This window comes from Lates calcarifer, linkage group LG4 (assembly GCF_001640805.2).
Source record: "Lates calcarifer isolate ASB-BC8 linkage group LG4, TLL_Latcal_v3, whole genome shotgun sequence".
NCBI classification, from domain to species: Eukaryota; Metazoa; Chordata; class Actinopteri; family Centropomidae; genus Lates; species Lates calcarifer.
Genome location: NC_066836.1, coordinates 23,023,595 through 23,036,803, shown reverse-complemented (window position 1 = coordinate 23,036,803; position 13,209 = coordinate 23,023,595). Strand labels below are relative to the sequence as shown.

At 41.6% G+C, this 13,209-nt stretch overlaps 1 protein-coding gene across 1 annotated transcript; it reads right to left on the bottom strand.

Moving 5' to 3' along the window:
- Window positions 1-42: 42 nt before the first annotated feature.
- Window positions 43-11,651, bottom strand: bpnt2 (3'(2'), 5'-bisphosphate nucleotidase 2). Its single transcript, XM_018695903.2, has 8 exons — window positions 11,076-11,651; window positions 8,200-8,272; window positions 7,854-8,000; window positions 6,769-6,928; window positions 5,393-5,488; window positions 4,913-5,074; window positions 4,400-4,534; window positions 43-4,117 (listed from the first exon to the last, which is right to left on the bottom strand). The coding sequence occupies exons 1-8, from the start codon at window positions 11,192-11,194 to the stop codon at window positions 3,975-3,977; spliced, it is 1,035 nt and encodes a 344-aa protein (XP_018551419.1). The 5' UTR covers window positions 11,195-11,651; the 3' UTR covers window positions 43-3,974.
- Window positions 11,652-13,209: the final 1,558 nt, after the last annotated feature.

Here is a 13,209-nt window from a genome sequence, read left to right as displayed (position 1 = left end):
TCAACTGGACGCTACAAAAAGACAAGGCAGACGCAGCTCAGGTACCATCATGCACACTGATGTTTTATTGGAAATTCACAGCAGAAGCAGGATGAGAGACCAGTCAGCTGTACAACAACCTGCCTGTCAGACCAACACAGCCAGTTTACACATGGAGTACCACATCAATCCACACAAGATAGCCTCTTAACAGAAAGGTACACGGCAGCACAGCCTTTGCTATTTAGATCTCACTTTTTAGTACTGTAATAAAAATAGCTGTTTGGACAAATGAAAATGTTTGGGGGTCAGATTTCTGCCTTATGGTGCTGCTCTGTATCAGTGGATAGAGACACACTGGATTTATCTCTGTTGTAACCCTCCACACATAAAGAGAGACCAACAGAGGACCTAACTGACACAGCAGTCAACACTTTAAACTTACAGAGGAGGTGCCTGGGATGACCCGTACATTAAACCTACTCTGGTTTGGGACAGTGTATGTAGGGATTTAATGAGGTCTCTGAAAGGGTCATTTTTCATTGAGTCCCAGTTACCCTAAGCATGTACAACAGAGCAATAAAATGACATACATATGTTGTATAGAGAACAGATTCCAAACCCTGGGCAGTTTTGTGGACACTATATATATATAATTGAATGTTTTTAATTGTATTGACTAATGTGGCTTTGAGCTGCGGAGATGAGGAGCGGGCTGCAGAGATCTCATTTACAAATCTCTAGTCTTCAGACCCAACTGACACTGACTCAAGTGACATCTCTTGAGGACATTTATCAGACTTCACACAGCTCCTTCGGGAGACGCTAACACTTTGTTCAACTTTTTTAGTTCCCCAACAAACCTGTAAACAGACTTGGGTGTGTAAAACAGGTGCAGTGTCCTTTAATCATTACTTCTTCCTCAAATTCACTTAAAGAATTTCTCCATGCAGTAGGACAGTAGCAAAGGCCAAGTGTGAGTATATTCAAATGTCCATTCAAACATTAGTATCCAGATGATTTCCATGTCACTGTGATAGCAGTTTCATTGCTGTGACAGCGTTACCCTCACATATCAGTCATTGTTATCACAGAAACATCTACTGAAGTCATGCTGAGTGTCGACACTGTCGTCCATCAACTACACTGCACAGATGAAAAGGCACTCAAATCAGATAAATGAAATTCAACACATGAAGGCCCAACCTCCTGAGTGGAACGATCATTATCATCTATCTATTATATCTATCTCTGTATGTTGTATATATTTAACTCTTAACCCTCTATACATGTTTTAATCTATATAAGGTTATCAATGACACAAAGGGCACTGAGACAAACTGAACATGAAACAGATCACTTCTATCTTCAAGAAACTGAGATGAGTTCATATTTTGCTGGTGTGTTTTCCCCATCATTAAACATGGCTTCGCAGAAAAAGTCCAACTTCATGTCAGTGTTTGTTGTTGAGCATTACACAAAGATTGGCTGTGGGAGTGTCAGTTTGAACACAATGATGCACTTATGGCAGACAGTACAGAGGGACCTACAGTAGTCCTCAGAGACACAGGCAGGAGGAGCTGGGGGCATTTTCAGTGATGTGAAAAGTGAAGAAAACCATGCAGGTACACATGTACTTTAACACAGTGTACAGTCCAGGCTCTAGTACTGCGGTGTCATTTTACAGGCTGTGATAGCACAGTTCGTTCAGGGGGCAGCAGGAGGAGAAGTGTGCCAGTCCTCAACATGACATTTCCCATGGACTGGGTTTTAGATGACGTCTTTCTTACTTACATAACGCCACTGAAACACAAATGAAAAGACTACACTGCCATCCAGTTCAATGGGACCTCTGCTTATAATTCACTGAGAAATGCAATCCTCTAACCAACACTGTTTGTTCAGGAGAGGTGCAGTGCAGCTCATACATTCTGTACTTACAGGATGGTGAGTTTGATAAAGACAACCAATGGTTTCTTCATTGTTTTTCAGTTCTGCAGATTCAACCTCTGCTCAGGACTAAGGCTCATTTAACACTTTGCCATCCTCCTCCTCCATCCTCGAGTCTACATATTGTAATACGCAAACATCACAAATGTATGTATGACTATTGCGTAGTCTCCATCAGCTAGTGTTTGTTTTTCTGATTACTGTAGTCAACCATACGTATTATTCCACACCTGTTCCACACTGCAGAGGGCACCATCATTTTTATTATTCACATCAGTGTCCTGGAGCCTCCTTTTTTAAAATGGCAGACGCCTGTAATACAGTGGTAGAAAACGCTCCACCTGTATTGAAGTGTGCGCAGTAGTTCAGTTTTCCTGTGAAGTTTGGAGAAAATAATGAGAATATTTTCTAATGACTTAATAGATGAATAACTAAAGCAACTGGAAACTTGACTGCCTCTGACCTACAGCTATTTTCTCTGGTCGAAAGGCTTTAGAAGTTGCTTGCATATTAAGTATCTACAGAAAAACCAGACATGTTGTTAAGGGAGGACTGACAGCAGCTAACTATTTTATAGAAATTTTTTATTATTATTTGAGAATGAAGAAAAGATGGAAATATTATGTTTTTACATATTAAGAGCCAGAAAAGGGAAAAAATAGGAATAAAGCACAAGTATTCTGCACTCGTCCATTGTTGTCACTGAACTTTTAATTGTATTGTAACTGACTTGAATCGCAAACCCCAACATTGTTTATCAAGTTTTTAAAAACCCCACATCATCTCATCCCCACTAATAACCTGGGAAAACTTTTCCTTAAATATTCCCCCAGTTTTCCCTTTTACCATTTAATCTTAATGCATTCAGAGTAAAACATGCTTTTTTGTGGAGGGCTGTTTGGCTGCTACATATTTCAGCAAAAATATGACTGACTGATCCTGTCCAGGCTTTCCCATGAGCTGGGAAATAATGTCATACGCTTTGACCGACTCACATGTCCACTGAAATGAAATGTGTGGTGGTTACTCTGAAAAGAAATGACTGAATGATTTTTAATATTTTCTTCCACTGTAATTCTGAAGTTTTGCTTCTATTCACTGAGGTGGAACTGCTTTAAAAATCAACACAGTTACACTGAGACCCAGTTCTTTCAAATATACCAGCTTTAGTCCTGACCCATGGTTAGAGACATGTACAGTGTGAGTCTGGACCAACCAAGTCCAAGAGGAGACACATTCACTATTCAGGTGGAACTGTAGATGACAGTGCCATGCTCTCTGGTGGGACTGTTAGGGGCTGAAATGCTCCACCTCAGTGCCACCTCAGATGGCAACTGTGAGGAAGCAGATCATGTGAAGACAGAGTATCATGGTGCTGGTGAACATGAGGTTTGTTGTTAAAGTGGCATCTGACCAGTAACCCCATGTTACAGTAGTACAGTGCTACCACTGAGGCTCAGTGCTCCTTGTCAGGGGGGGCATTTCTTCTGGTCTCCAATCATGACTAACTGAGCTAAGCTGATGTTATCACTGTGATGAAATAAAGATGGAACTTGAGATGATAAAAGTAAATGATGTCAGTCACTCCACCTGACTTTCTGTAATGTTCAGTGTTGTACTCTTGAGTTTAACATTTCACATTAGAGTCCTCCTGTTGTCCTCTGCAGATGAAGGAAGGGGATTCAGCCATGCAGCTGTTGTGCAGTGTTCACTGTGGGCGTGTGTTTGTGTGTGTCTGCAGGTGAAGAGGAGGATGTATCATTTGTCCTAGCTGTATGCATGTAGGGGAGTGTGCAGTCAGAGCCATTGTGTCAGCCATCGCAGCTTCCAGTTGCAGTTATGTTGATTCCACGGTCGTGCTCAGTGGCCTGCAGCAGTAGCAGTGACTCCAAACCATCTGACTGGTAGATGTTTGGTGTCCCTCCATGATGACATTGTGCAGGCCTGGTAAAGTCTGCAGACCATTCCTAGTGCTAGAGAAGGGCTGCACATGTTGCACTCATCACAACCTGACCACACCAACAATGGCTCTGTGTTTGTGTCTTTCAGTGCTTCTCAGGGTCCCAGCTTGGTAGTTTCTCCACTATGGCCTTATGGTCCACACCCACACTGGCCACCAGTCCTCCTTTGTTGAGTGGTTCTCCACTGTAGTCGATGTTCTCTCCCTTTAGGGTTGTCATGTGGCCTCCTACAATCAACAATAAACACCTGTCATTAGTGCGGTGCACTACACATATTTCAGAGATGAAAACTGAGATGTGATGTTTGTGGCCCAGGACAGGGAGGCTCTGCAGCGAGTGATTAAAACCATCCAGAGCATCATCAGTACCATCTACCCATATCTATATCTCATCTATACCTCACTGTGAGGAGTCTGCACAGAACCCAAACCATACTGAAAGACCATGAATCTTGAACAATTAGGATCACTGAAACCGAAAAGGATGGGAAATAATAGCTGCTACATTACCCAGAGCATTTAGTAGTGCTGCACCAGCACAGATGTCCCATTTCTTAATGAAAGTGATGTGGATGTAAACATCTGCCTGGTCTATAGAACCTGTTTCACGTGCTGGTGTCTCCAAGAGCGACAGAACCTTATATCCTGAGAGAGAGAGAGAGAGAGAGGAGAGAGAGAGAGAGAGAGAGAGAGAGGTTAGTTACCTCTTAATCACACATCATCCTGATATGATGATAAACCTCTGCAGGTTTGCTGCTCCTCCAAATGTTACTTATTAACTTATTATTAACTGTGTTTGAGCACTGTGTTACTGTGAGCTCCTTTCATCCTTTACAGCAGCTTAACTGAATATCCATGCATGCACATATGTTGAATCGTTTAGTTGTCTGGTGGGAAAACATCAAATTCCAGTTATGAAAATGTGCATATTTACTGGGGAAGACTTCGTTTTTACGTGACACTGTATTTGCAGACAACATGTGAGCTTCAGCTGTCCACGCAATAAAAGAATTCTCCACTCACCTGCTCCACCTGCTGCTGTGATTGTTGTGCTGTTTCCAAAAGCATCATGAATGAAATTTTTAACCTTTCCAGAGTGGGAACGTGATACAATCACATTTGGAGGGCTGATACTATAGGACGAGCGGGCATGCATGTTGGATCCCTGACCCACAAAGGCCCAGGCTGGGGGAGGCAGAGAGACAGCAGGAATGGAGGGTTAAGGAGGCAGAAGAGGATCAGGACATATTATTTTATCAACCAACATTTTCATTATTAAAACTTGACTAAGCCAGTTTTGCTGTTTATTTCTCTGAACAATAGAATTTATGATCCATTTTTGCCAAAATAAAGATACAGGACAGATATTAGATCTTACTAGTGTAAATCAAAAGGTTTTCTAGAAAATAAAAATGAACTAACTTGATTTGATATTTTCTTGAAAAAGTCAGATTTCTATCCAGAAAATGATATATTATGACTCACAACCAGAGAGAGGCTTACCAGTGGACCCAGTGAATGGCTGGTGTATGACCCCAATGACTGGTTTACCTTCCACAGCCACACACACCATCGTGGTCACATACTTCACAAGGTTTTCTATGGAGGGAGAGGGATGAGCAGAGATTCAGGGTGAGGAGGAAACATGGAAAAAGACAGATAAAGAGCATCAGCTGCTGTTTACTCTGTTGGCCTCTGAGTCATTCAACTAGACGAGTTCAAAGTCAAAAATCAATGTATTCATTTTTTCATCACAACCAAAATAAATTGCTTCAGGTATCTGTGAGACAAGGAATACAATCCAGGAAGTTCTGTTTGGAGTATTACAGATTAATGCTCACAAAGGTTCAGCACTAAACCCTGCACAGTGGTTTATAATACATCAGCAATTATTCTACTGTTGAGACCATTACAATGTTAGAGTTAGGAGAGTGAGCAGAAGCACAGTGCTGATGCTTCAAACTAATCAAGAATGTGTGCTTACATTTCTGTGACTGAACACAGCACCTTACTGAGTGACATCCTGTTGTGACAAAAGTTTCACGTTTTTATCAGATGACCAGAGGCACGCACACTGTGTCGATTAATCTTATTGATACTCTGTCTCTCTGGTACTTTAGCAACACTGTCACTGGTTCTTCTTTCTTACCAAAACTACATTTTTAAATTATTATTACAAAAAGAATACATTCAGACCTAGATATTATATATATCTAATATCTAAAGATTTAAAATACCACCCATTTAAATTCTGATAAATTATTATTTCTAGGACAGGAGCAGCGATATCTATAACAGCATAGTCACAATATAAACTCAATATATGGTATGTCCCTGAAATTTGAAACTTTCACTGGGTGATGTTTAAAAAGAATCAGGAGCAAAGAAATGCTCTGTCCTCCTCCCTATCACTGCTGATATGGATCTACTGCTAGGCAGGGTGGAAAGAGGAGGGGCTGGTTTGGGAGTGGGGGCTGCCGTCTGACAGAAAGTCAACAGGTTTGTTAAACAGGTTTATGCCTGTTTAACAGGTGTTAAATAGATTACTCCTCTTTGCTTTTTACTGCACATAAAGAAACGAGCATCGTTGGCCACCCAAAACAATTTTTAACACTTGCACATTCTACTTTTTACTCTCACTGTAGAGCTCTGTATTCTACTATGTGCCTTAGACCCCCATAAGCTTGACCTGTGAACACAAACCTAAACCCAGTTTTTCACTTCAACTGTTCACAGCTCTCATTCTAATTCTAGAAGTTCTATTTAAGCAGCGTAGCACCTGGCCAGGTCAGCCACACTGACAGGTGAAGACTATTGTCCAATATGATTCTAAAATGATCAGTGACTTTAAGATGGTGGACTTTCAGTAACATGCAGACCTGTATATTCCTGTGTAGCATCTAGAGGATCGATCCACACTGTGATGCTCTCAGCAGGAACATTCCTGCCTCCTTCTATCTTGTCCAGTATGTCAGCTGGAATGTCCCGGCTCCAGGTTGCTGCCTTATCCACCAGGTCGTCATGTTCCTCACTGTTCACCTGAAAACAAACACATGCGGACACAATCATAAATCCTGTGCCTCAGGGTTCTTTTACTCTTTAAACAATATGTGGAGAAATCTTAATGAACTTTCTGGTCTGACTGAAATCTCCTCAGGGTCAGCCTCTAACATCTCAGATTAAAGCCTGTTGTTCTCTAACAGAGTCCTGCACAGAGTCAGGTATCCAGCAGGTAAGCCAAAAAAATGATGTATAGTGGGTAAAACCTAGAGATGTAACAGTATCAGATGTGGATGGTAACAAACGATAAGTCTCCAAGGCAAAACTGTAGTTACAGCCGCAGTGGAGGAGAGCAAAGGGAAATGAGAACTACAGAGACCATTGTCCCATGAGTAACCATCATCCTTTGCACTCCGCTCATTCCCTCTTCAAATCTATGGATCTAGTGCTGCAAAGCTGGCAGACGTTGGAGTAGGGAGACAGAGATGAAACTGTGCTCCAGCATCTTTTAGATCTGACATGTGGGAGCATTTCCTGCTCCCCATGTCACGAAATGAGAGAGGAGCAAAGGTCACAGATAAACAAAAATCTATATGCAGACACTGCCAGACTGCAGTTAGCTACGCGTCGGGACTGTTTTTTTGCACTTTAAAATTAATGCCTTATTTATTGTTCAATAAACAGATTTTTTTTCCAAGGCTTCATCTGCCTTTTTTTTTAAATATCACAATATTTATCTATTTATTTATTAACTTGATTAACACCACAGGTGCAGATCAGGTTGGAGGACTTATTACTGGGTTGGGTCAGGTCCAGATTTGATTTAGAGGTGATTGTGTTTAACGGGTTAGTTGTAGCACTGAGATTTGCAGGTGTGTGAATTAACTGGTAGTAGAACTGGTCATGATTGAGATATTTCATCCTGCACTTCACAAACATTTACAGTTACAGTGGCTGTACTCACCACAACGTCAGGGAAAGTGTTCCTTATGAGGTTATACATCTTTCTATGAGACTGCAGATCACCCAGTGTCAGGAGCTCATTGGCTCCCTCCTTTGTCTTTCCCTTTGACTTCTCCTTCAGGCCATTTTCCTCACGCACCTTCTTCACCTAGTGAGGAAAACACGAGTCACATGCTGCTGATACAGTTTAATAACCTAATAAGCTTTGGTTTCTTTAGAGACTCAATGTAGACAGATAGGTTCAGAGGTGGCACAAAAGGCCTTGGCATAGCACAGGGAAACATCACTTTTAGTGATATCTACTTAACATGTGATCAATGAGTTGTTAAAGATAACAATGTTTTTACCTCTTTGCCACCTAGTACTGCAGCTTCCACTGAGACAGCCAGCAGGTCCCTCAGATCCACTTTTCTCCTCTGTCTGCAGGGACAATAAACAGAACAGAACAACAGTGTGTTAGGTCCACAGCTCTGACTGAAAAAAGCTTGTTCCTTTCTTCACACACACATGATGACATTATTCTCAGTCTTATCGGCTTTTGGAAGGTGAGTGAGAGGGTAAGTCATGGACACTGCCCCAGCTTTATCAGGCTATCTCAACACGCCAAGAGCAAGGAAAGACAGACACAGAAACTCTACAACACTAGGAGAACAGAGGAACTTACCTGGGGGCAAAAGAAAGATAATCCCACACAGGATGAAACATACAACAGATGAGTGAAGAACCTGTCAGACAGGAACTTATCCAACCAGAGAAACATGTCCAGCTAAAGGATTAAACTTTGCCATCACACCAAAACATTTACCAATAATCTCAGCAATGTGCCCCAAGATTCACAAGGACAGACCCAGATGAAACCATGGTGTCCTCTGTTGTGACCTCGTTATTAACATGGAGGCAGTGGCAACAACTGCTACATGACCCTTCATGTTACCGACCTCAGGCCAGACCAGATATGTGTCATGCTGGACCTCTGTCTGAACATCAGCAATTTCCAGTACACCAGAGGTTTTACAGACAGACACAGCTGTGCCACAGACTCGCCAGTATCTCCCACTGTGGTCAGCCTCCACATGGAGGAGGGGGTAAGCAGAGCCCCTCATTCTGAGGAACAGAGCTGAGCCACTAGATCAGATATGTAAATGATACGTTGGTCAAAATTCAAAACACGGGAAGTGCAAGCCTTCACAGCACACTCAGAGGACAGCAGGGTTTATGTTAGCTGGTATGTGCTGACCTTTAGCTGGTATCATGTGTAGTTGACCATTAAATGAAAATATCCACAGCAAAACATCTACTCTAAGATATGCAAAATAAATAAATAATCACATTATCTATCATATCAAATAGCATAACAATGTGTGACCTATAAAACATGTTGCCAAGACAACTTAAATATAAACTTACATGATGCAAAAGGCTCAACTCCACATATTAACATTTAGCACGATTCTGACATTTCAAAGCAGTTGTGCTGACTGCTTCAAATAAAATATATGTGTTGAATCATAATGTTTCTGTTTCATTGTTGTTTAAATGTAGGTTATTTTAAACTGGGAGTCGTTCCATATTGGCTGTCCAAAATAGTGTATACAGTCCAATGCAGTGAGGAATGCACAGACTTATATTTCTGTGAAACTAAACAACCATTAAGCAAAAGCCTGGCTCAACACAGGAACTCCAACCAGCGACCAATCAATCAACAGCTTTGGTAACGACCCCACAGAGGTTAAATACCTGGGTCTCCCCACCAGTCAGTCAGGACTGAGGTGGCCTCTTGGATAAAAGGCTGAAAGTATCTACAACAAACTCCAGCTGCCCTCCATTCAGCTTTTCTTGAACTGCCCCATTATTTTTGAAAACACTATTTTCTGCTGATATTCACTATCTTACAATCAAACCACTGTCATCTCAGACAATAACAGAAGCCCGCTTTACACAGAGATCTTGCTATGTTGATGTGAAGAGGACCCTCTGTTACTCTGCCTTTGCTTGTTTACAGTGAACCACTCAAAGCCGGCGTAATGCCGCCCTGATGTCTGATTTTACACAGCATCACAGAATCAGAGGTGTGACGTGTAACACAGCAGCAGCTTCAGGGTCAGTTGTTGTCTGTTCCACCAGCAAGATTCAAAGCTTCCCCACAGACCATGAAACCAGACAATGGTGGTCTTATAAGGTCTCTGCAGTAAGGCTTGGTATTACTGACATTTTTCAAAAAAGATTTATTTTTTTTATTCAATAAAAGAAGTCAGAGTTTTCTGTGGTTGAATGTTGTCTAAAGACTGAATGTAATAATATTGAAGTCAGGAATAATCTGATGAAAACAAAAGAAACAGAATTAAAAATCTGACCAGGCATCCAGTGACAGCTTTATGTACTCCATATACTTTAATATTTGGGACACGTCTAAGATAGGAGTAAAAAAAAAAAAAAAAAAAGTATGCAGGTTCAATACCCAGTTCTAATTCAGCAGCCATGGTGAGTCTGAGTCAGTCTGCAGGAGCAGGGTGAATCTTCTTGACTGAAGAGGACTACTGATGTACCTGCTCAAGATTCTTGAGTGAAAAACCCAGAAGGCTGTTTCATAATTTACAGCTCTGAAGGTGTTCCCAGGACTGTCAACAACTCTTCTTCTATGGTAAAAATGAATAAATAAAAATAAATTTTTTAACTTTTAACCTGTTTCTCAGGTTGTGACAGTATTCCCCAATCCTGAGAGCTGGACATTACCTGTACTCTTGTTCTTTTAGGGAAAAAAATCCAGCAAATTGTAAATATATTGGAAATGAAATGTTTATATTAAATATTGAGGAGAAGCATCATTATACATCAATATCTTCGATTCTGGTTCATGCTGTACAATATGACTATATAACTATTTTCCAACCACCACCAGGTATTTACTTTACAAGACAGTACTGGATTCTTAGCTCTGTGACTTGAAGGTAATGGGACTGTAGCACACCTCATAGACTTGGGCTACAGTGAGTATAATCAGCCTGATGTACATGCAAATTGATACAGTGATATGAGCCTAACCTCCATCTTCAAGCCTGACTGATCCTAACCTGCTTTAATACTGACCTGTAGCTACAACACTCATACAACAGACTGAACATTTTCTAAAATATAATGGGCGTTACTGAATCGCTTCATGACCAGTGAGACAGCTGGTGGTGGACTGTGTCTGCACTGACGGGTAAAGAGAGAAGAGTCTGACCTGAAAGCGGCCAGGCGGCTGGAGATGACCCCGGCATACAGGTGGTAGATGACACCGACTCCAAGAAGGCAGAACACCGCGACGCCGAGCGGCGAGAGCCGGATACCCATCGGAGCCATGGCCGCAGACAGACCCTGCTGGTTAGATGTAAGCTAGCTGACGTGGCTGTCAGCGCCACCACCGCGTCCCAGAACTGCAGCTAACTGGTTCCTTCACACCTGGCGTTTGGTTTCCCGATAAAAACGTCGACTGTCACACAGCAAGCAGCTGAGAGCAGGACAAACCCGGTCTGTCGAAGAACGCACACAAGACAGACACACACACACACGGGCTAATTTCGATCAGTTGGTGAGACGTTTAGCATCGTCCGACGTCTTCGCCCAGTAACAGACGCTGGTGTGTGTCTGGAACCACATTCCGTTTCTCGGACACTTTGTCTGCTCCTTATTCTCGAGGTGAACTCGCTGAAACGAGCCAAGTGTTCAGAAGAAAAGCAGAACAATCACACCTCTGTTCAGTCATCTTTCCTCTCTACGTACACAGCACAGAGGTCACAGGCTGCCCGCTTCTCTTCCGGGTTAACATCACTGCTGTCGTCATCAGTTTGGGTTCATGTTGTGCATTCATTTTTATATCCTCTAATTTAGAAAGAGAAACCGGAAAAGTAATCAAGACTAGAATAATATATATATAGCTGTACTTATGTTCGTGCCGTCGTATTTCATATTAAATACAGTGAAGTGGAGCTGTCTAATTATAGCGTTAGATCAGTTAATACTTTCCCAACTGCAGTAATAGGGAATAAATAGTTAAAGCTAAAAAAAAAATGTGGGGGAAAAAATCATTTATATCTGTTGTAAATAGTATTTTCTGCAAAATAACATGTTAAAAAGAGCAAAGACTGCAAAGACACAGTCCACCATCTGGTCATTATTTCTGTAGAATGAGGTTTATTCACACCTATGATAACTGCTACAGAAAATGTTTTCATGTGTTTAACTGCCCAAATAAGTGAAGTAAGAAAATCACGTGTTATCATATGTGCTTGTTCTTCTAAAGTGTGTAAAGGTTCAGACACAGCCAGTTACTCAGATGTGGGTTTACAGCAGAGGGAGAAGGCAGTGACAGTCATTTAAGAATCTCTAGGTGTATTTGATGGCTCTGCTCTGTCAGATATGCTGTGTTTATGGACTGTCTCCTGTGGATAGTTTACTCACCTTTCTTATGTTGTCATACTGATTTGTTGTATTGTTAACATTTTTAAACTGCCCTTTTGCAGAAACCAGTTTCCTCTTGTAGAGTAATGTAATAATCAGACTGACTGTACTGCACCAGCTGAGGGGAATGTGGCAGATAATCAAAACCAGTCAGACGTAAGATAAGAGTTACATCATGGGTAAAGAGCTGATTCTGACTGACTCGTTCTTCAAACACTGTATAACTGGACGTGGCCTTAACTACTATGGTAAAACCATTTCAGACTGAGGTTCAGACTGAGCAGAGGGCAGATGTTACCCCCATGAAAATAAACTCAAACCACTCCCCCTGCAAAGCAGCTTGAAAAAGGTGGTGACCTACTACCCTGAGACTGAAGCTCACGTCTTTCTTGTGATGGAATGGGCTGAAAACAACATTTAAAACAGCAGATGGCAGACAAGGGACTGAGACATTATTTGCGGAAGCTAATCGAGCCTAGGTCCTTCAAAACATGTTTACTCTTCAGTGGTCCTTTCCTTTAATTAAACATCTCCTCATGTTTGCAGCAGGAGCTTGTTGTCTGCTGCAATAAGAACCTCCAGTATCTGGCACTGTGATACAAACAGTCCACCCTAGCAACACTGTGATCAGTATTTGCTGTGTAACCTGTTACATCTGACACTGACACTGTGTACTGAGCTTTTCCTTTTCTGTACTGTACTGGACAATAAAGTACACACAGTATATCTACAGGTGAAGCTCAGAGATCATAATACTGTCTGTTCAATCAGCGACATTCAAACTCAGTTTCATGTGTTGTAAAATTAACTGATATGAATTTCTTTGTCCCCGACAAACACTGTGTAAAAAACATATTACAGGTAGAACCCCTTTAAAGGTGTGTACCCCTTAAATACACCACACTACAACGTTTAAT